General features: G+C 35.7%; 1 protein-coding gene across 22 annotated transcripts in view; it reads left to right on the top strand.

The window, feature by feature from the left end:
- The window catches only part of CADPS2 (calcium dependent secretion activator 2), a 294051-nt gene that overhangs the window by 205702 nt on the left and 65377 nt on the right, over window positions 1-22972 (top strand). For 13 of the 22 annotated variants that reach the window (XM_048300689.1, XM_048300699.1, XM_048300690.1 and 10 more), the window contains 4 exons: window positions 6876-6977; window positions 11098-11161; window positions 13258-13381; window positions 15890-15910. In XM_048300689.1, coding sequence (XP_048156646.1) covers window positions 6876-6977; window positions 11098-11161; window positions 13258-13381; window positions 15890-15910 — 311 coding nt within the window. The remainder of the gene's footprint in view (window positions 1-6875; window positions 6978-11097; window positions 11162-13257; window positions 13382-15889; window positions 15911-22972) is intronic. The other 9 variants (XM_048300706.1, XM_048300707.1, XM_048300693.1 and 6 more) reach the window with 1 other exon arrangement.

Below are 22972 nucleotides of genomic sequence, written 5' to 3'. Positions count from 1 at the left end.
GAAGGGCGAGCATGTGCAATATTTCCTCTTTCCGACTCCCGACTCTTTGCAGCTCAGAATATGCCCTGTTTGGTAACCTGGAGTGAGTCTTTACTTCAGGTACTTGTCTATTGCACCCCTGAACCTCTGTAAGCCCTTTTCACCCTCAACACCTCTGGCAGCGAGTTCCACAACTCAGCCTCCTCTTGCTTGAAGAACTCTTGCTTTGAACTTGACTCCTACACATCTCATTTCATGCTCTGTTGCTGTTGGAAAGACAAAGAAGAAAAATGAAAAATCCTATTCTGTCTCTTTGCTATTTAAGATTCAAGAATTAGAAGGGAGCATTGCACTGATTGCATTGGATGGAAGTTTTCTGCTAGTTCCTTGTCCTTTTCTGGTGTTTCCCAGTGTTAATTTGCTCCTTTGATTGCTGCTGAACAGGGATAATTTCATGGAATTAACCATCATAAAATCGGGATCTCCATTCTACTGTGTTTTCCTTACATTTATCTATGTTCATCATTGTTTGCTGTTGTATTGCTACCCGATTTCATGAGGTCTTTCTGGAATTCCACACTATGCCACATAACTATCATTAAAATTACCTTTACTGTCACCTCAGTTCTCAGCTGTTAGCCAGGTCATTTATGAATACTGTAAAACAACACAAGTCTTAGAACAGATCTCTGCAGAACTCTACTGATAACATACCTTCACAACGCCTACTCACCACTAATTTTAAATGTAAATGTAGGGACTTTTACTCAGACACTGCTTAATTGCCTTAAAAGCTTTTGGTTAGGGACTCTGGAAAAAGAGCTTTGGAAATCCAGGTACCTCATATGAGCCAGGTCACACTCATCCACGTGTTTTCAATCCTTTCAGAGAACTTCATGATCACAAGGTAAGATTTCTATGTCTTATGGCTTCAAAGCCATACACACTTGACAATAGATAATATTTACCCAAATATCCTTACTTTTATCCTTAAATATCCTTATATTATAGTTCCTTCTAATTTTCTGGGATGTATGTAATACTTACTGGCCTGTAGTTCCCTCAGCTCCTTGGAGACTTTCTGATTTTTATCCTCCCATTCTGATTCTGATCTCCCATGCCCCAGGAGGATGGCAGTTCTCGATGAGAACTTTCACATAACCACAGATAATTCAGGTTGCCAGGTGGTCCTAGCAACTTTCTGCTGTCTGTTTTCTGATTTGTTCCATAAGGGCTTTTTAAAGTTGCTTTCATTTTTAAAACATTCTGTGCTGAAAATTAAGAATTCTTTTTCTATGAGAAAAGAAGGGTTCCAGCACAGAAGTCTTCTTCATAATAACTTGCTTCATAACAATACACTGGTACAAAAAAATCATTTTCTATGTCTGTAATAGCCTTGCCCTCTCTGAGAGCTTCTTTTAGGTCCTTGCCATCATTTGGCAGTGTAGACTCTCTGACAGGCTTCTTGCTTTAGTTATGCTTAGTGGAAATATCTTAGAGTGGAATAAAGGGATGTACAATAGAAGTGAAACTATGGAAACTTCGGAGAGTGCTATGCATTCATATATATCTTTTAATTTTTCAGTGTTTTGTGATAAGAAACGTTTATTGCAATTTTACACTTTGTGTCAAGTCATAAAAGAATGTTCAGAGAAATCATCTCATTTAAATCTGGGACAAGTAACTTCATAAAAATAAAGCAAATAATATCACTACATTGCTCTGTCTCTTCTGAATTTTTTTCTGGAACTTCTGAATAGGTATTTTCTTCTCTGACTAACTTAACTTTAAGGTTGTCTATATCTTGATGGTTTCTCCTTCATTTGGTGTCTTTCATAAACAATATGTAGTAACGCTTAAACTGCTTATGAGCATAACAGCCCCAAGCCTCTGATGGGAGACCTCTCTAAGTAGTTACATTTGGAGTAACTGGTTTCGTGTATGTATATATATATATTTTTTTTTTTTTTTTTTTTTTAAATGTATGTCATTCAACTAGTGGCACAGTTTTCTATGTATTACTCTTGTAAGTGGCTAGAAAAAAGTTGTCAGTGGGGTTCTCTTGTATTCAAAGCTAGAAGCAAAACACTTCACCTTGTTGCAGGTGCCAGCTGAAGCCATGTTGACTTCACCTTTGTTTAAAGGAAGGCTACTGTCCTGTGTTGGAAAGTGTTCCTAGCTATAAAAGTGTTATAACAAAACATGTCCTCACTACATTATTAACAGAGGCACATTTTTCAATGTCTCAAAACAAATCTGTGCTGAAAAGCCTCAGAGAAAATGTCAATAGAAAAGTAAACATAATTCAAACATTATTAAGAAATATCAGAAAAAAGTTCTGCCTGTTTAAGGTTATACTTGCCATCTTAGCCAATGAAGGATTGCTGTTACATACACTTACCATCTCTAAACATTATGCAATATTTTGTCATTAATTTCAACTGATTACTGCCTTTACATACCCTTGTACATTGGGTAAAATGATATTGTATTATTACATGCTTTGCTTTTCAGTAGAAGGGAATTAAAAAATCCCACCTAAAATATAACTGCATGAAATATTATTAAAAATAACCCAATTTATGATCTTAATCTGCTGTTGTGACCTTCAGAATTGGTATTTTTCATTCAGTTGTGAAAAAAGGGCATGACCTCTAAGCAGATGTCAGAGCAGACTGAGAACTGCATACAGCAGAAGGCTCCACTGTGCCAGTTTTATGTCAGAATATTTGAAGAATAGTTAATATAAAAAACAAAATGCTCAGTCTTCAAGTGTCTGCTGATTAAAGCTGTGTTTGAATGTCATGTGGTAATGCACTGTCTTCTTTTTCTGTAACAAAAAGACGTCTGCTCTGTCTGCTTCTATGCTGATAGTGGAAATCATCGTTCTTAGGTTTCTGTAACACAAACCGTGGACTCTGCAAAAGCCTTAATACAGTTGCATTTTAAAGGAAAATTTTGGTATTTAAGTTTGAATATTAAGTCCTATAAGTAGATAATAAAAATTCTACATCAAATTCTAAAAAATTTAATCTTTGGTTTTCTAAGAAACGAGCAGTCAAATTCTTATCTTGCTAATTTGAAACTTGTCACTGTTCTTTTATTTGATTGTACATGCTGCTGAATATAAAAACAAGTTCTCTTAGAAAGCACTGAACTCTTCTAAAACACTTTGTTTCTAGGAGAAAGGATGCCATTTAAGTTTGGTTTTGTTTTTTCTATGTCCTTTAAATGTAGTCCGTTACAGAAATGTCTTAAAGACCTTAGCTGAAGTATTTTTCTTTTATTTTGCTTTTCATAATGATTTCTCTTCTTGCTCTGGTAAATTCTTTTTGGTCAGCCTTACTTTTCATACCTGTGTGTATGTTAGAATACATTCTATACATTCTGTGCATTACTCTCCTCATACTCTTTGTTTTCATGACAGACCAAAGTCATGGTCTATGTTTTTGATGAGGAAAGCTCATTAAAAAGACTTTTAACACTTTTAAAATAAAGATGCAAAAAAGCACCAGTATCAATGATGTTCCAGAGGCATAAAGTCGAGCATATTCAGTTGGTATTTCCAAGGCTGTCTTAACAAAGTAGTCTTGCTTGAAGTAACAATTCACTCTCCAACAGGCCACTAGGAGAAGCTGTTTCCAAAGTTGAGAGCTGGAAACAATCTACGGTCAACCCAGTGTCCATCATATCTAATTCCCGTTGGAACTGGAATACAATTTTATCTTCTGTGCTGTAGGTATTCACAATAATCTTAATCCTACAATTCATCAAGTGACCTCTGCAAATTATTGCAGGTTTTAAGATGTCTAGAGATCAAAATAATTCTAGAGCGTACTCCAATCCTTAAAGGATTATATCAAGTGAGGAAAAACAGTCCATTGCAACAGGAAAACTGAAATCCACCAGCTAATCAGTCAGCTTCTCTGGAGTAACTGCTGTCAGGCCAACGATCTTGCAAGATTTTTGCAGTAAAAATAAGTTTTAAAATTCTGGTCAACCTTTATTTTTGGTTCATTATTTTAGTGGTTTATGGTCCAACAGCTACTTTTTTGCTTGAGTTTACTAGCTCTAGTTTGTGAGGTATTCATTTCAAATATTTTTTGATACTTAAGTCTGAGTGAATTAAACAATTTGCCTTGTGACCAGAGATAACATTACATCTGTGCCAGTTAGACTGTGATCTAAGCAGATAAGACAGGCCAATCCAAATCCAATTTACAGAGTTCTCAAAAAGTGGAAAACTAATCTAAGTGAGAGAGAAAAGGCTACTCAGGTTTTGAGTGTTCACTGTTTCACCTAGTTCTCTAATGCTAAAAAATGTTGTGAACAATAAGGAGGAAAAAGAGCGTGGAGGAAAGGAAAATTCACTCTCCATCACCTTCTTGAGAAGATGATGTTAAAATGAAAACTCTTCTTAAGACAGTCCATCACTTTTCTTGGCCGAGTTCTTGTAAGAGAGGTCCCAGGCTGCAATAACAAAGCTTAGTATTCGTTTTGAATTGAAAACAATCGAGTCCCAACCACGTATTTAAGACAGTAGGAAAGACACATTTGTTGTTGCTTTTAGTTGCAAAATAGTTCTTGCATAGTTTATGGATGACCTAAACCTTTGAAAACTGAATGACTGTGTGAGTCTGATTTTCTTTGCAAGCACAGTAATTCATAAATAAAAATAACCAGCTCAAAACAGTGTTATTTTTTTTATTCAATCTTCAAAGTAAAAAAAGAAAAAATATCTCAAAGATTAAATGAGTGGGAATTTTGAAGTATTCATCTATTTTTAATATTTCAGCTCATCTCAGAGTCAGATTCTTTTTTCCATGGATTCTTTTCTAATCAGTAGTAGGTATATATTCCCATAAGTAGAAAAATTACCACCAGCACAATATGTCTCAGAATTGTGTTGCAGAATGCCTTTTTATGTTCTTGTTGCAATAAGGCTTGCAACAAGAAACAAAATTGTGATTCAGACTTCATGCTATTTTCAAAAAGCGTGTTTTCAATAGATGAGCTTTTCAGTGCTATAGATGGTACTTTTCCAACGCCTTTTTGTGTACTCCTTCTGGGATATCTGCTTCTATGCAAACATATATTTAGCAGTTCGGAAAATTTTAGTTGTTGTCATCAAGGTTCCTTGTGACAACAAACTCGGTGAAGTGACAGGTCTCTGGTACATAGTGATCCTAGCCTTAGAGCAGGATGACAGATATGACATCCTGCTGGCTCACCTTTTTCACTTACTGTTATCTGGACCCCTAGGTCTTTTCTGACATATATATGACATGCCTCAGCGAGGCCTAATATGACAGAACTATTTACTTTATCAGTCCAGAGCGCAATCTCTCCTGACAATGAAATCAGACAGTGCAATTTACTTAAATTTGAGCTCATTCCATCTGTCAGAATGCTGAGGTGAAGTATCCTGGCATCTATCAAAAGAGAGAAGATAAGTTTTTTGCTCTTTCACATCAAATTTATACAATGGTATATTGATGTGCCTGACTACTACTATACCTACCACATCTGATTTTTTATTGTTGTCTTCACAATAATTTAAGGAATTCAGGCATTCTTTCCACCTTGACTTGACAGGTCACAAATATAAGTGATTCAAAGGGTGAGAGAATTGTTTATGTCATGACCAGGTAGCAACTTATCCCTCCTAGATTTAAGTATAGTGCAGAAAGTTAAAGGAAAAAGATACTCGTAGAATCCTAGAATGATTCTTGGAACAATCAGAATGTTCCAAGAAAGAATGTTGTCTTTCTTCATGACATTTTACTACGATTTTCTCAGTTCTACAAACACTGAGATAGTTTTGGAGGATCCGGAGCAAATACAGGGCAGATCCACACATAGTGTCAGGTTCAGAAACTCAGGTGAGAAGCAGTAGCTGATTTGTTACCTTGGAGCTGGAAGTTAAGAATGTAACTGGAAGTTTTCAGATACTTCTTTTTCAAGTATGCTGTATGTGGGGAAGTTGTGACTGCATGACAAAAATAATATTTGAGAACTGTGTATTTAATTTTTTTTTTTTTTACTTCTGTCACCATTTTAATATAAGTACATCAGTAACACATTTAGGCTAAGACTTTAGCCTAAGTTTTTTATTCTTTTTTATTTTTGTCTGCTGAATGATGCAATATAGCAGGTCAATAAGAGTACAATGCTTAACATAATAAATATAAATATAAATATATATAATATATATAATTATGTATAAAATATAATATAAATAAATATAACCTTATTTTTTAATTATTGTGACTTAAATTTGGTGTTCAAAAAAATGCGAGTGCTTTTGTTTTTTAAAGACCTTTTTGTTGCATCTTTGATGCTGTGCCTATGTGGAAGTCTTGAACACATGATGCTATTTGTCAGTATAGGATGAGGACTCAAACTATCCCCACTATGTAGGATTCCTAGGTGTTGCCTGCTGTGGCTTTTCTCACTGTAGTTTCCCTCCCACCTTTACTTTAAAATCACTTTTAGCTGTATTGTGCCTCTAGGAAAAGAAACAGAAGATTCGAGGAGTTGAAATTTAACAAGATTTGAGTAGGCCTCTTTACTGTGACAATAGTACTAATTTTCTTGAGAAAATTGTCTTTTGGAAGGATTTGCAAGAGTTATATGTTACCTTGTGTTCATATAGAGATGATGTAGAAACTTAGGACTTGAATTCAAAAGTTCAGCTCAAAAGTTAAAATCTTTGTCCAGTTGCAGCCTGTTCTTTAACTATATTCACAAGTAATTGCTTATCCTTTGAGACAATGGGAAAAGGGAAAGGGGAGTTAACACTGATGTTAAATAAAAACTTTAGAAATAAAGATCATTGTCCAAAGACAAATCCACATGAAGGCGTATCAACAATTGTTAAATATTTAATATTACAGGCCCGATGGAATTGGAACAGTATCTGTGGAAGAGAAGGAAAGGTTTGAGGAAATTAAGGACAGACTTTCCTCCCTTTTAGAAAACCAAATAAGCCATTTCAGGTAAGTGTAACATTTATTCAATGAATGCTACATTTTTTCTGGAAGAATTTTCTTGTGGTGTTTAATTTTGGTCTTGAACAAGTGGAGTGAAAATAAAATAGTCTACCCGCAAAGGAATAGCTTAAATATGGAATAATTTACTTACACAAGTGGTGGTACTTGAAATTTATTTGTGTAATATGTGAGTTTATTTTTCTGTGATAGAAAAGATTGTGCAAAAATATATGCCTTGGTTTTGTTTATTTTTTAAAGTTCAAGCTTTGTATAACTCTAACCAAGAAATCTGTCTGAATGAAAGTGACTGTGCCATGACTATTTCTGGATTACTGGGGGTCAGTAAATCATATGAGTAGAGGACATCTTTGATAGATGGCAGCTAAAACTCTTCTTGATGTCTAATGTAATTTTCCTGGTTTCATGATATACTTATCTTTCCTAAGGTAAGGATCATCATGCTCAATAAAGAGTTTGTCATATTAAGGACTGTCAATGCCAGCAGAAGATGTTTAGAGAAAGAGTGCAAGAAACAGGAAACGTGGGATTTCCTGCTGTTTTGTGGCAATTGGTTTATGAAACTTAGTATAAAAATTGCATGTCGACACCAAACCTGTTACTTCGTCACACTAAGCCAACCCATCTGCCACTATTCTGTCAATCTAATCCTTCTGGACTGTATTTATAGAATTTTTTTGTCTCTGTATCACATCATAACAGCCAGTTCCACCATTTAAACAGTTCTTTGTGAAACAGAACTTTTGTTTGGCAGGGTTGAGTATGAGTTTGTTGAATGCCTCTCTGGTTTGATGAGGTAAATATCTAGTATTCACTGGCATCATAGGTCACTGGGGATTTTTTTGAACATAGAGGACATAGCAGCCTTCACTTGGGACTTCATATTTATATTTAACTAAAGAGAGTTAGGGTTCTCCTTGGAGAGTGTTCCTTTCAGGGAAAAACAATGATCCTTCCTTTCCTTTAAAGAATCCTCCCTAACACATTTCCTCTTTCCTCCCTTCTATGGGGATAAAGAGCTCTTACAGGAGAAATGATACAGAACAGTATAGGACAGAGTGCTCCCTACCTTCAGGCCTTCACATGCATGAGACTAATTACAAGATGTATAATGAAGTTTTGTATAAATGTACAAATAATCTTTTGAGGTGAAACAAATAAAAATCCCCATCATATCTGCTAACCTACACTTCAGAGTTACGTCAATGAGCTTGGGCTACATCACTGACCGTAGAATCTTTCTGCCTCAGTCTTGGTGGATTTTGAGCAAATTTAAACAGCATTAGAAACTCCTTCTTGAGAGCAATTGAATGTGTCATTCAAACATGAATGACTTCATCCTTTAGAGGACTCTGAGGTTTGCCTTAAAATCCTATTTAATCAATACAGACAAACTGTGCTCTGCCAGGTGAGGAGTGGTTACTGTCTTTTACTGCGAACAATGAGAAATAAAAAAGAAAAAAATAGGTGAAATGTCTGGATTTAAGCAAGAATACTGGCATAATACTGGAAGAAAGAAAAAAGATACTGCCTTAGAATCTGAATTTATAAAGCATATAAAGTCACAATGTAGGACATAGTGACAAAGCATGGGAAGTAACATTTTAAATAAAACCTTGACTCAAGATATGTGTAAAGATCACCGCTAGCGATTAACAAAGAATAACCTTGGCTGTCAGATTGCTTTCTTAGGAAAACATGGTATTAAAGCAGCTCCGTATTTCAGTCCTTCAAAATTGTTATGATACCTGTGAAATGCAGAATGTTTTGAAAAATACATTAAACAGTAAAGATTTATGCAGAGTACGCACTGAATTTCTCTGCTTTGGCCTTACTGTCCTTGAATGCCCTGTATTCCCTGTCATCAGGCATTGCCGCCATCTCCCAGGCTAGTTTCCTACTTCCATTGTCCTTTACACTGTCAGTGTGGGCATCCATGCTGTTTATTTGTTAGATTTCCTAGAATATTTCAGAGACTTTCATGTCCTCCATGTTCAGATAAGTTTTATCATTTTTAAATGCCAGATTCTCTACAGTAACCTCTTTATCTTCCTCATGGAATCACAGGGTGTTTGATTGTTACCACTTTGGTTTCTTAATTGTGGCATGCATTTGGCTCCTAATTTTTGAATTTTACCTCAGGCTGCTTGTAGGTTTCTTGCTTTTTTTGATTGCATCTTTAAGGTTTTTGCTTTCATTTTTCAAGTTCTTCTTTTTTTCATAGATCCCATTTTTGAAATTGTATATACATGTACTAAATGTACATGTCCTAAATTTTGGCCTGCTCTCTTTTGCTACATTATTGAATTGTATTGCCTTATGACTACTACTACAGAGCACCTCTTCTGCTCTGCACCTCTCAAGCTATGTCCTCTTCAGATTTGAGACCAAATACAGAATAGCATCTTTTTTTGTGGGTCCTAAATTAGCTGTTCAGGAGAGCAATTCAAACCTGTGTCTCAAAACATTATGCCTTGTCCTACTGAAATATCAGTCAAGTGTATGTATCTAGAGTTGAAATCTTGAACTTGCAGCTCCTCTAATCTCACTTAACATTTTGTAATCACGCTGATCATTATAACTAGGGGATCAATGGTACAGACTTCCAAGAATCGTCAGCACTTTTTTTCCCCTGTAATATGTTGGTACTTTTCCAAGCTTTGCCCTCTCTCCATTGCTTACTGTTGTGTGCACTGGTCAGCTGTCATGGGCAATTTAACTGAAGAGTGCATGTCTCTTCTTGCCTTTTCAGAGCAGCTCTGAACATTTGCTGTGTCCACCTAAGTCACTAGGTCACACCCATCTGAAAAAGACGCTCTTCCTTGCCTGCCAACTGACCTGCAGCTTCCAGTTTTAGTACTCCCCTATGGCCTTTTTAATTTCATTTTCACTGCTATCAGCCTGGTTCCATTATGATTAAGATGCAGTCAGCCCATCCCGTGCTAGTGGCTGTCATCTAAAGTAGTTCTTAAGGTACTTACACCTTTCCTCTCCATCACCTTGTCCACCCACTGAGACTTCAGATCTCTGCCTGCCTCTCAGGCATCAAATGTGGAAGAGACAATATTTCTGAGAAAGCTATCATGAAGGCCTTGGACTTTAACCTCTTGCCTGGCTGTGTGAATTTTATCTCTGGAGTCTTTCCAGAGATAAAAGCAAATACTGGAATACTCACTGCAGGAAATCCTGTTTTGACCTCATTTATAAGGCTTTATTTTGGCTGACCAAAATGTAGATCTAAAATTCATTGGTCTGAATCCTTTTATCATTAGAAAATATTTGACTAGTGGAAAACATTAGAATAGGAGGCTACCATTCTCATTCTGAGTAATAATAAGAAAAAAATAATCTCAGCAAAGTAAAAAAATCCTTTTTCCAATTGGGGATATCCCAGTAAGATTTTATAGACAGGATTAAAAGAGATTACACTCACTTAAGCATTGTACTCTCATTGACCTGCTATATTGCATCATTCAGCAGACAAAAATAAAAAACAAAGCTGTGAATGCAATCACTTTTTAATTTACATAATTTTAGAAGCAGCTATGTTTTAAGTTGGAGGTGATAAAATTTAAGGTAAGTGCTTTTCCAAGGTATTTTTAATATAATAGAAAAAATATGGAATATCTGCCAGCATTTATATCTCTAGAAATGAAAATATCTGGCATTTTATCCTTGTCTTAATCCAATTTTAAAATAAAATACAATATACAGAATGCTGCTTCACAGGTCCAACAGCAGTCATGGCTACATGAAAAATAGTATCTCTTTCCAGGAAGATGACAATTAAACTCATCAGAGACCTTTAAATATCCTTCATGGTTGATAAATTGGAAGTTATGTTTTCTGCCTTTTAGGGTTTTTTCTGCATTTAGGCCTAAAATGCTGATAGGCTGATACTGCTGTGATACGAATATACTCCATGGTAGACTACTGAAGAGGCTTTCTGCTTTTATTAATACTCTGGGTATGGTAGTCTTCTGCTAACATAATTTAATGCAAATTGTATGCAGACGCATATTAAAGTAAACTCGTAAAGCAGCTTTTATAATTCTGGTAATTTTATATTCTTCTTTTTTTTTTTTTTTTTTTACTTTTACTTTTTAAGATACTGTTTCCCTTTTGGACGTCCTGAAGGAGCTTTGAAAGCCACACTTTCATTACTTGAAAGGGTAAGTTTGAGAACATAATTTAAATTCTGCGTGACTGCTGAGCCTGCATTTTTCTTTTGCCTTCAGGCTGCTGAAAGCAGACTCATGTCTTCTCAGGTGTTTTACTACTGGTTTTAACTGCTCACTGGAAAGTTGGTTGTTTTTGTTTTTCTCTCATTATCTTCCACAGAGGCAAACAGCTGTTTTCTGTAGGGCTTATTTACTTTCACTTCAAGCCACTGAACTGTAGTCAGTGACTATGCTCCTTTTTAATTTAACACTTATGCAGCATTACCTCTAAAGTAGTACAAGTCTACTCTATAGCCCCTCTTTCCTGCTGTTTATGCCTTCTATGCTGCTGATATTGTCTATACTCATATGTAATATTAAGAGCCTTCTATATAATTCAAATAATATTCCTTAAATTCATAATCTGAGTAAATTTAAGAAGAAAAAGCTATACGCAGTAAATCTGATATGGGCAGCTTTGAATGTGAACTCCTGCCCAGCAAATCCTCTTGAATTGACTGGAAAGGAGAATACCTTATAATGATAAAAGCATCTCAGTCATCTCTGTGGAAAGAGGACTTTAAATTCCAGCAGAGATTCCAAGGGAATTGTACCAGCAGGAGTCTGATGAAGGTATGTATTTAAAAAAAGCTTAGATCTCAGGCTATGTTGCTTTGCCAAAATCTGAGAGGTTTGATCCTGGCAAGTATTAGTTATTCTGCACTGCAGAACACTTCATGGATAGAGATTCTCTCTTAGGAAACCTCTGCAATGTTCAGAAAACACATAGGGAGTCTGAGTAGATATGTTTTGTTTCACTTACCATCTCAGTGATTGTAATGCTGAGTCGGTTCCTTTGTGCTTTATGAAACATCCATTTCCTCTCCCCGTTCCTGCTGTTTCAAATGGCAATGGTGCTCTCACTGGTGCTCAAGCAACACTGCTGTCAGTCTTGACTAGGAATAAATGTGCTTTCCTACATTTGTGGATGCAGAATGGGTTAGAAACATTTTATTTTACCTGTCTTTGAAAAATGTGAAAAAAAATCAGAGCAAGAACAAAAGGTTTTGAATACTGAATATTCACTTGTTTATAACCCAGAAGTTATTAATTAGAAAAAGCAAGGTAACACAGGTAGATAAGTCGTATTTGTGTGCAAGTATTCTAGAAGTCTGCTTTACAGCAATGTCTTCCTAATAGCTTCTCTGTTGCTGAACCTGTTTCTTTTCTACCACATCCTTCCCCAGACAGTATCTCTCGCTTCCTCCTTTTAACAGTAATTTTTAGATATATAAGGGTGTAGCTTGTCCGGGGATCCACTTGAGAAGCATTTTTTAAAGGTTATGTGTTATCTGAAATTTTATTATTTACATGAAAATGTGATGAAAACATACTGAGTTTTGTTTACACCTACCAGTTGAAAGTTAATGGAGTGCAGAATTAAAGTAAAAATGCAAGTGAATCAACTTTTTTTTTTTTTTTTTTTAAATATAGTAATCCAGAGTATATTATGTTGCATTCATATAAAGAGGTATGGATTCTTGGTTTACCTCACTTGCAGTAGGTGAGGTAACAACTCACATGTTTTGAAAACCTTCATATGGACTGTTCTTCTACTTGTCCATAATAAAATATTCTGCTGGAAGTTCAACGTTTTCCCTGCCCACTATAGGCGGCATTTTTTTCGCAGCAAGAACATGTTGAATTTGAATAACTTTACCCTGTTTTAGAGTCCATGGTTATGCAATGGTGGAAGCTTTTCCACAGGTGAGAACCAAGCAAATTTCCACAACCGCATCTGTAGTGGTAACCATGACCCAGCCCATCCACAGAACGCTCTTGTTCTACTGGTCTTGACATCACCCAAAGACTGACTGGCAGGCTGCAAGATGCGAAACAGGAGGGATAAATACCGTAAAGGCACTCAAACCAGGGTTGAACAGAAACCTTCAAAGATGAAGATCCAGCTCCACCCCCTGAAATAGTTCCTTTTTGACTTCTGCCTTCAATCATTATCAGATCTGTAGTAACTTCAGGATACTTTTATCCTTTTCCTGTGGGGTTTGGGTAATAATTGTAATGAAGTGGTATAATTGTCTCTGACACAGGTTTTAATGAAAGATATTGCCACTCCCATACCAGCAGAAGAGGTGAAGAAAGTGGTTAGAAAATGTCTGGAGAAGGCTGCCTTGATCAATTACACTCGACTTACAGAATATGCCAAAATAGAAGGTTAGTACAGCAATCAACTGCCAAAGTGGCTGTAAAAGCCAACAGTGCCTATTAGCTGCATATTCCGTGAGCAGCCTTTTCCCTTTCCAGAACAAACCCCTTCCACAGCAAGGGGAAATGTCTCATTAAAATCTCAGCTGGTGAACTGTGGAGCTTTTTCCTATTCATTGCTTTAATATGCCTCCTGGGACCCTGTTTGAATGAAAGACTAGGACTTCCTAATTTAAGTCGCCCTTTGTTCTTACTTTTGAGTTCTTCGTAAATCTAAGAGGTTGTTTATGGGTTATTTCTTATTTCTCTAGCTATTTCTAGTGATTAAACTACTGACAGAAAATTCTTTCCTTAACACCAGTGTCACTGCCTTGAAATTTAAAAACTCTTTGTATAGATTCTTTTCTGAAGTATTTATAAGGCAGACAAATAGATAAATGCTATTTATTTTTGCTGCTGTGTTATCAGATGTATAATAATAATCTGACGATTAAAACCTTAATTACATCCTGATTGAATGAATTAATGGGACAAAATACTAGGTTTGAAGGTAATCAGGAGTTTTTCTGAAAGTTTGGTATGTTCTATAAAGTATATCATGAAATTAAGGAAAATTTTGCTAAAAATAATGGCCAGGATGCACAGTGTCATTTTACTATTTGTAAACCTTATGTAGAACAAAAAGGAAGTCATAATAGTCAAATGCCTTGTCTAGACAGACTTTATTTCTCCTAAAGTACAAAAAGCTTGAGATGCTTCCGTCCATATATATTCAAGAGCATAAATCTGTGTGCTCTGGATTTTTGGAGCTAGAGTTAATTACAATGAAATATTGAAGGATGAACCCTGTTTTTAAAAAATACAAATTTTATGCATATTAATTTTTTTAATAGCATGTATTTCTAGCAATACACCAGGAGAAACAGAGTTAGCATAGGAGCAAATTGAAGAAGTCTCATATATTTAGCAATATTATAAAGCCAACTTTTTGCCCATTTTTTATCTCTGCTCAAATTCTCTGAAAAACATGAGTTAACCGATCTCACAAGTGATTAACAAAAGATACATCTCGTCACTATAGAAACCAGTATTATATCGTGGAAGTAACAACATGAAGCCATCCTAGTAACCAGTTTATCATAATTAATTATGATATCATGTTGTGTTAAAGAAAGAAAGGATGAATATTAAATCTATTCTGGAAAATGGAAAGATAAAAAAGAACTTTTTTCCTTAGTTTTTATCTTTCTATATTCATAGAGGGAATTTTTAATGTTCAGTATTTAAATCGTGTATCAAACCTGTTAAAACAATGAATATAAAACTAGAAACATTTTCGTAATATGACAAAAGCTTGCAAAAGATATCTAAACTCATTGACAGTAAAATGGATTGGAAAATTTTTTGCCATGATGTAAATACATCTTTTCCCAAGATTTTTTACTATATCCTAGAGGATTGTGGGACTTCCCCTGAGGCAGGCAAAGTTTGCACTTTAGAATATTCACATTGTTAACACTGAGTAAGCTGGAACAGCACATGAAACTGACTCCCATATTTCTACTTGCAGATTTCTTTTTGGATTTATTGCCTTTTGGTTGGAACACAACTAGATTTATTTAAATAGTTTTACACTCAAGTAGTTGTAAACTCGAAGCACAATAGATTATTGCATATATAAAGATAAATAGGTGAAGTACTTTTCTGAGAATAAAGTACTGTTTGAAAGTGAAGGACTCCAGCATCATAACATCAGAAAATTCAATGCGCTGGATTTCAGTAGCAGTGAGTCCTGTATTGGTCTCTTTTGATACTCTGGTCATTACAAACATCCTACTTTTGTACCAATATAAAAGTAACATTTTTCAGCAGTAGGTTCCATTCTGCTTCTTTAGGTTTATAGGAGCATTATTGTATCTGTGCACTGAAGTTGCATTCTTCTCTTGAAAGTAATTTATGTTAGTGTTTGCATTAAATGCTTACTCCTCAAATTGCATACAGAAAGCATATAGTCCTTATCTTTATAATATTTATGTCCTCAAATATGGCTGGCAGCCATTTTGGAGATTTTTGTCCTTTGAATATTTCTTCAGTGAACAACATCATATCAGTTAGTCAAAATGTAATTATTACAAGATAATATCAGCTATAGACCAATAGCAAATACCTAAAAAGTAGAGATACAAAGAAGGTTCTAATACAAATAATATTCTCATATTTTTACTTTCTTATATTCTTTTAATATCATATATGTTTCTAAATTCCCAGGCACAATATGGCTGCAAGCTCAGTGCCTGAGTTTGAAATAAAGACTATATAGGACTAGTAAATGCAAATATATTACTCAAAAACATGCACCATTTCTCCCTCACATGACAAAACCCATCACTTGTTTAATGTACTAAAGATTTTAAGAATATTTTAACTCCTTATATGATATTTATTCTTCCCTAATTATATGAGTTTTATTTCTGTAATGATGTTTTTTTTTTCCCTATTTTTTTTTTTTTTATTTAGCAACAGCAGAAAAGGACTCAGGTGATTACTATTTGTGTGCATGTCTGCATGAATTACAGATGTGGTGTGTTGTGTCTGTTGTTATTCTTTTTCTTGATTTGAACAATATCAAGATACTGACCAGAACATTGTGAACATTAAAATTAATTTTGGTGTAGTATAGCCCATGTATTTACACTGATACTTAATTATGATGTACGTATTTATTTGCAGTTTAGCTAACTTTGTGTTTTGGAATATGATGAAATTGTATTTTCTGTGAAAGTATAACTAAATGATGCAGAAAAGTTTAATTTTGTTAAATTCACAATCAGTTTGGGTATTTAGAGAAATGTAATTTCATAGTCCTCTGCAAAAATTGTATCTGTTTCATAACAGGATTGCTCAATTTATTAATGTAAGTCTTCATAGGAAAAAAAATCTTGTAAAACTGGTTTTATATTTCTCTGATACAGCTTTCTTTAGTGATAAGTTTCTTTTTCTAGTTACAGCTGAGGGTTACAAGGATGGTAGTTCTTTGTGTTCCTAATTTCGTGATGATGATATGGTGTATGTTCTCCTATAGTACAGGGAGTGGGTTTTGAGTCCTTATATCCCAATATTTAAAAATCATCATACAAAGAGCACAGCTGAGGTAGTATTTGCAGTTGAGCGTAGAAGTATGAGGGATTGTGCGTATCTGTTCTGTGAGATAGAGCTGTGCACTGCTTTGTCTTACCTGACATACTTACCCAAAGGAGGATTGATTGTGGTGCTTTGTTGGGTTTCACAAATAATATCAACCACAGTTATGGGAAGGGGCATTGAGCTGGTGATGAACTAATTTTCCATCTGGAAGGACAGAGTGGCCTGATGACTACAAATTCGCATGAATGTAGTTCAAAGAGGAGCTCCTTGCCAATGAGGGGCTTGAAAATTACCAGCAAATTACTAAAACTACATTTTTTAACAACTGTGTCTGTAACTGAAGAGTCAAAAAATTCCACAGATTTCCAAGACTTCCACTGTTTTTTGTTTAAAAGCTTTAAATACCCTGTAAATAGGATATCTATTTGTAACTTTTAAAAAAGAGAGCAGGGAATGCACTAGTGGGACGAATATTCGTGACACAGTCTGTTAGGATGAGTTGATGGGAGCTCACATTGCTCAGACAATCTGCTGACCCCTCCAATCAACAGGGAGAGGTTCCTGAGGCAGGGGACTCAGAGTGCTCTGAGGGTCCTTCAACAATTTCTCTGTGAAAGGACCTATCTCATACCATCAATTGCACAATACCCTAAAGACAGTTTCCCTTCTAGGTAAGATACCTAAAACTAGATAGCACAGATATCCCATTTAAAGTTTTTATGCCTGTAGGTATTAAAGAAAATATCTCTTCAAATTAGAAATTCACAAACAATTAATTGAAAACAATTCGTGGAATGAGAAAATGTTAGAATTGTTTCCTTTCACCTTTGCACTCTAAAACCTTGCCTGTGCACTTTTATACAATATATACACTTTTATACAATGTTTATCACCTCAAGTACAAATACTCCTTGTGCCATTGCTAATCTTAGTTTTTCTCAGGCTCTTTATGTCAGAAACCCACACCATTAAGCACAGATGACATAGTTACAGGCATAGGAAAAAAAAAAAAAAAAAAAGAGAAAGGGCTGTACCTGATTTTAGTCATTTTACATTAGGTTTCTCCATACTTTGAAAGAAACCATTGCCCGTCTTAAGATAGGATAGCGAAGTTGTCCCTTAAGCGACTTGGCAAATAACTAGATTAAAGAATGGATGAGAGAAAAGCCAATCACATACACTGAGTAAATGAAAGTTCACTGTATGAGTTGGCTGAAGCTAGAGGTTAATAGGCTGTGTTTATAATTTAGTTGCTTAATTAAATACCAGTTCTGTCGGGGTCTCCTCCCCCTGCCATGGAGCCCTGGGAGAGGAGCCCTGTGGGGGAGACATGGGGTTTCCCTGCCCCTGGTCAGCCTCATTCCCATTGGTTGGTTTGTGTTCCCCGGTGTGGCCAAGGACCCTCGGTCCCGTGACTGCGGAGTTCCTGAGGTGAGCCCCGGCCATGCGGCTGGAGAAATAAACATCTCTCTGAAATACCTATCAAGAATCTGTCCATATATATTTTTTTCTACGGGCCTCCTGTTTTGATATATCGTGTTACAGAAACCCCGCTGTAACACAGTTCTGACTGAAAGTGCAGAAACTCGGAAACTTGGAAAAAAAATAATTTTATTGAAAGGAGCAGATAGACTGTGTCCACCAGAATTTTTTGTAGCATTGAACACATTTCTCTAATGCAAAAGACAAAGCCACTGAGAGGAATCCCAATAAAATGACATTTTAGTGCCAAATCCTACTCCTGTTGGTGTCTCTAGCTGCACTCCTACAGATTTCATAATGGACTTGATGTACAGTATGCTTAGCCCTAATACCATATATTGTGCTTTTGTGGAAAATAAGGGAAAACTATTTCTAGATAACTATTATTTACACTTTAACTTGTGCACTAGATACTGATAATGAATCTTGAATTGCAGGAGTGTCCTTGTTAGGTAATACGGAGGTGAATATGCAAATTCTTTTTGTTATGAGAATCCTTTCTCAGCAGTGTGGTTGCCAAGTTCCCAGGTCTATTCCCCAAGTGCTCTCATTTTCACAGTCTCAATTGAACAAGACTCTGAATGTTTCCCAAAAACAGTGGTTACTTTCTTAATGGCAAACATAGTGGTGTAAGCAGCACTTCCATCAACAGTATTTGTTTACAGTCAGGATGACATTTTATTTAGCATCCCCCTGTCATTGTACTGTTATGAATATGAAACAGATTTTTTAAATAAAATTACATTTGCCGTGGCAATTATACAGGGTTCAGCATGTCATTCCTTATTACATGTACAGCTGAATTTCTCATGGAGTATCTAATCTGCTCAGTGAGTGCCATTACCATTATAAAGAGAATAACAGGAAACCTACTATTATAATTTTGAACTATATCTAAGAACTCTCATACAATGCCCTGGTAGTTTGCAGCAAGGGTTTATAATTTGTCAAGGATATGAATCACAGCATCAATATATGAAAACCTCTTTTTAAGTATGAGCCATTTTCATTTCAGCATATGCTGCGTTTGAGACTTCACTAGCTGAAAGTACTTTTTAAATCATTTTGTGTATGGCATGTCTTATTCACTATTTAACTTACATTAACTCTTCCTATAGACCATGTTGAACATAAATGGACCTGCCAGATTCTGAGACCAGAGACCAACACCATTCTTCATATGCATTTGGCATACTTCCTATGAAGAGCCTATAGAAATTTGCATGGCTCCCTCACCTGTTTTCTCTCCTTCAAAAAAGATGGCCTTCCTTATACAGACTTCTTATTTTTTACTTATATTTTATACACATCCGTGCACACAGAGTACTAAAATGCAATATTTATTCCATCTCAGAAGTTAGTATTTTGCCCCATTGAAATCTGAATGGCTGAGGACTAATTAACTCTGCTATTACTGCTGTTATGGCCTGAGAAAAGACAGAAACTTACACATAAATACATTTTTCAGCAGAGGGGCTTTATCTTGCTGTGTAGATATAAAAGGATGGGCTGGGGATTAACATGGTAAATGTCTGTAAAGCAAACAGGGCAGTATCTGTCATTGTCCATGGATAGTAATTTCTGAGGCAATAGACAGATCATAAAGATTTGAATTACAGGGCAGTTGTCTTATAACTCACTCTTTTTAAAAGACTGTGGTAACTCAGTATAATGGGCTCTTGCTGCCAGATAGGTTGAATAAAAGGAGTAAGAATAAATTGCATTAAAATTGGAGCGAATAGTTACTGTGTAGTGTACAATTGCTCAAAGACAAATCAGTTGTCATCCCAAAATTTGTTTCTATCAGAAAGACTGCTGGAGGCTGAATAAATATTAACTCCATACAAGAGAATGTCAGGAGGAACTCAAAAGTTTGCTGGGTTTTAAGACAAGGATGGCTAATGTACTCATTACATACAAGTTTCTAAAGGAAGGGTAGTATGTAAATGCCCTCAAGTCTCAGAAGGACCTGTCTGGCTTAAAAAGAAGAACACTACAAACATTATTGAAGCTGAGAAGGCAAGTGGAGAGAGTCATTTACCTGGAGAGGACTTGATTAAAGCTCTCCATGCATGTTCATTTCACTGAACAAAGAAAAGTGGATGAGTTGCACAGCAGCATAGAACGTTCTTGGTCTCTGTTGTGCAACTAAGTGGAAAGGAGGATATGCATAAACATCCCTGATTTCAGTTTTGGAGCAGAGGTCTGTAAAAGAATCTCTGTTTTTTTAGGTCCATATCCTGGTAATCCTTTGTAAATATACCTACACCCTCCTTTAACAGTCGGGCTGAGCCGGTCTTTGTCACTGTGCTTCTCCTTTCCAGTCCCCTGTTTCACCCATGTGAAGATCATTTCAAGTCCTATTTGATCTACAGGTGTATCATCACCTTTACAGTAAAGTTAGTTCCCAAAAATTAGCGTGCTAACCTTGTCCTGTATCCCAGATGAGGGAGGGATAGTTCCATCCTTCATTAGCATTTCATCATCTCCGTTTCTTCCACACCCTATGATACATTTCTAGACAAGAGTTTCATACTCATGCGGCTTAGGCTTTCATCACATTATCTCTAAGTAGCCTCCTATTCTTCATTTTTATCATTTCAGGAGTGCTTCTCTATTAAAGTTTGAATTCCCCCTTCTTGAACACTGGTGACAAGAACTGTGCAAAGTCATCCCTGTGAGATGCCTTGTACAGTAGTAGCAGTACTGTTACACCAGAAACATTTTATCGAATATAGTCAAGGAACATGAGTTCTGATGTCTGTATCATGCTTGTGTCACGCAGCCCTTATGTGAAAAGTTAATTCAACCCAGTCTTCAGAGTTTTCATCATTTTGAGCTGACACATTCCCAGTTTATAGGAAATGTTTATTGCTGTTCTTGTGTCAAAATGTATTGCCCCTTCTTAAAGTATTTTAATATGTTTTCCTTTAACTCTTGAAGGTATTTTAATATGTTTCTCTCTTCCATTCTTTGGAATTATCCAATTCTTTTTACTGCATCTATTTCCCATGTTTTACACATTTGTGTTGTCACTGTCCTCCTAATATTTACTCTAAAGTCCCTGGTGAAAATATTAAGGAAGCTAAGATTAATCTTCAAGGAATCTCTCAAGAACCCTTTTTTTGCTCTTTCTCAGCACTGCCTATTGCCTTTCACTTGAGGCATCTTCTTTATCCCACATACAGTTTCTTTTTGAATCCTCATTTTCTTCAGCTTAACTGGTAGTTTTCCCATGAGGCACAGTATCAAATGCTTTATTAGAATAGATGAGATCTACTGAATTTCTTTTATACAAAAATATCCTATCTAGAAAAGCTACTGCACAAGTCTAGTTCAACCTACCTTTGCAAATCTGTGTTAAATTTTATTCTATTTTCTGTTCATTTTATGTCCTCAATTAGTGATTTCTTCACTTTTTGTTTCAGTTAATAATTTTTAACATCTCTTTTCCCTTCTCCTTACATGCCAGCATTAGATTTCTTGTTGTCATTTTTCAGTAAGTCTCTAAAATTTTGTCTTAGAATATTCTGGTTTTTTAAAAATACTTTTTACTAAGTCTGCATTTTCAAGTGCCAGTTTTCTCTCCATCTAATAGGTGAGTTATTCACCTATTCAGTTATTGTTATTCATGAAGCCTTGCAGTTTGCCATGTTTGTTATCTCTTTTATTCTACAGTATCAGGAAGTGCTGAGAATATTAGTTCTTTCCCCCTTTGAAGTGAAATTAGAAGTGAGGAAAAGAAGGAAAATACTGACTGCTTGTGTCTGTGTTGCCAAAATCAGAATACAAAGAATCATATATTAAGTGCTTTGATGATCAGCAGTAAAAAATGAGATTTTTCTTCTGCTTTTACCTTTTAAATTTTGTTATTTCTATGCTTTTCCATAGGCCAAGATTCCCTTTTTTGAAAAAAAAAAAAAAAAAAAAAAAAAACACCACACAAAAAAACCCAACCAAAAAGCCCCACCTGTGAGGGTAATTTCATTGAATACTATGATAAATTTTAAAAACCTGGAAATACTGTAGTGTGGCTCAGTAAAATGGTAGATTGTGGACTAGGAGATGTAAACTCTAACTTCTTAGAAATCTCATAATCTTTCTGTACTTAGCTAATAATTGTAATTAATTCTAATTTTTTTTCCCCCTAGAATTTAAAATGCTATTGAAATCATAGAAAGCAATTATGGAAAGCCTGGTTTCAGCTTCATAATTAAAGCTAAATCCCACTATTCATATAAGGTCAGATTTTTTTTTTAAATCAGAAAAATACAGAATGGCCTTCCAGATCTACCTCCTTACTTTTTCATGCAGGCTTAATTCAGGGAGAAATTGCACAAAAATTCAGCACAGTCAAATCTAAATTATCCGTGGGTAGATTATACCAGTTTGGGGTTAACTCTTCAGAGTGAGTATCTTAGGGATTTCACTTGTTAAAAAGACCAAATGAATGGGCCCTGCTGGACCAGAGTTGGATCCATAAAGCTCAAATTATGGTGTGTCTGTATTATCAGTTACACTATGTCCTGCTTTACTGTAAGCCCACTGAGGCTGTGAACTTGGGGGCTTCTCAGCATACTTGCCTTTTTTCCAATACCTCTGACTGGAGACAGGTTGGATTTCCTGAGTGTCTTGTTCTGGACATGCTTGTTTGAAGAAAAGGGGGAAGGATGAAATATGAGGCAGAGAAAACAAGTAAGGGCTATATGCTGTGTCACTGGAGGCTGGCAGGCCAGAGACAGGAGTCTCCTAGTTGCACTGTGTTTGTAACCAAGAAAAAAATGCCTCTTTAATCAGCAGATTCCTGTGCTCAGCAAATGTCAATGAGAAATTAATCACACATGTTCAACAGCTTACATGCTGGGGAGAAAATGGAAGAGGTAAATTGTGCATTTCTCTTCAAGGATAAACTCTCTTGTGGAAAGCAAGCTTAAGTTAGGTTTTAGACACACTGTTGTCAGGTTTTAGACATCC

This window comes from Corvus hawaiiensis, chromosome 4 (assembly GCF_020740725.1).
Source record: "Corvus hawaiiensis isolate bCorHaw1 chromosome 4, bCorHaw1.pri.cur, whole genome shotgun sequence".
NCBI lineage: Eukaryota > Metazoa > Chordata > Aves > Passeriformes > Corvidae > Corvus > Corvus hawaiiensis.
Note: the sequence above shows the minus strand (reverse complement) of the source record. Positions and strands in the feature narration are given on the sequence as shown.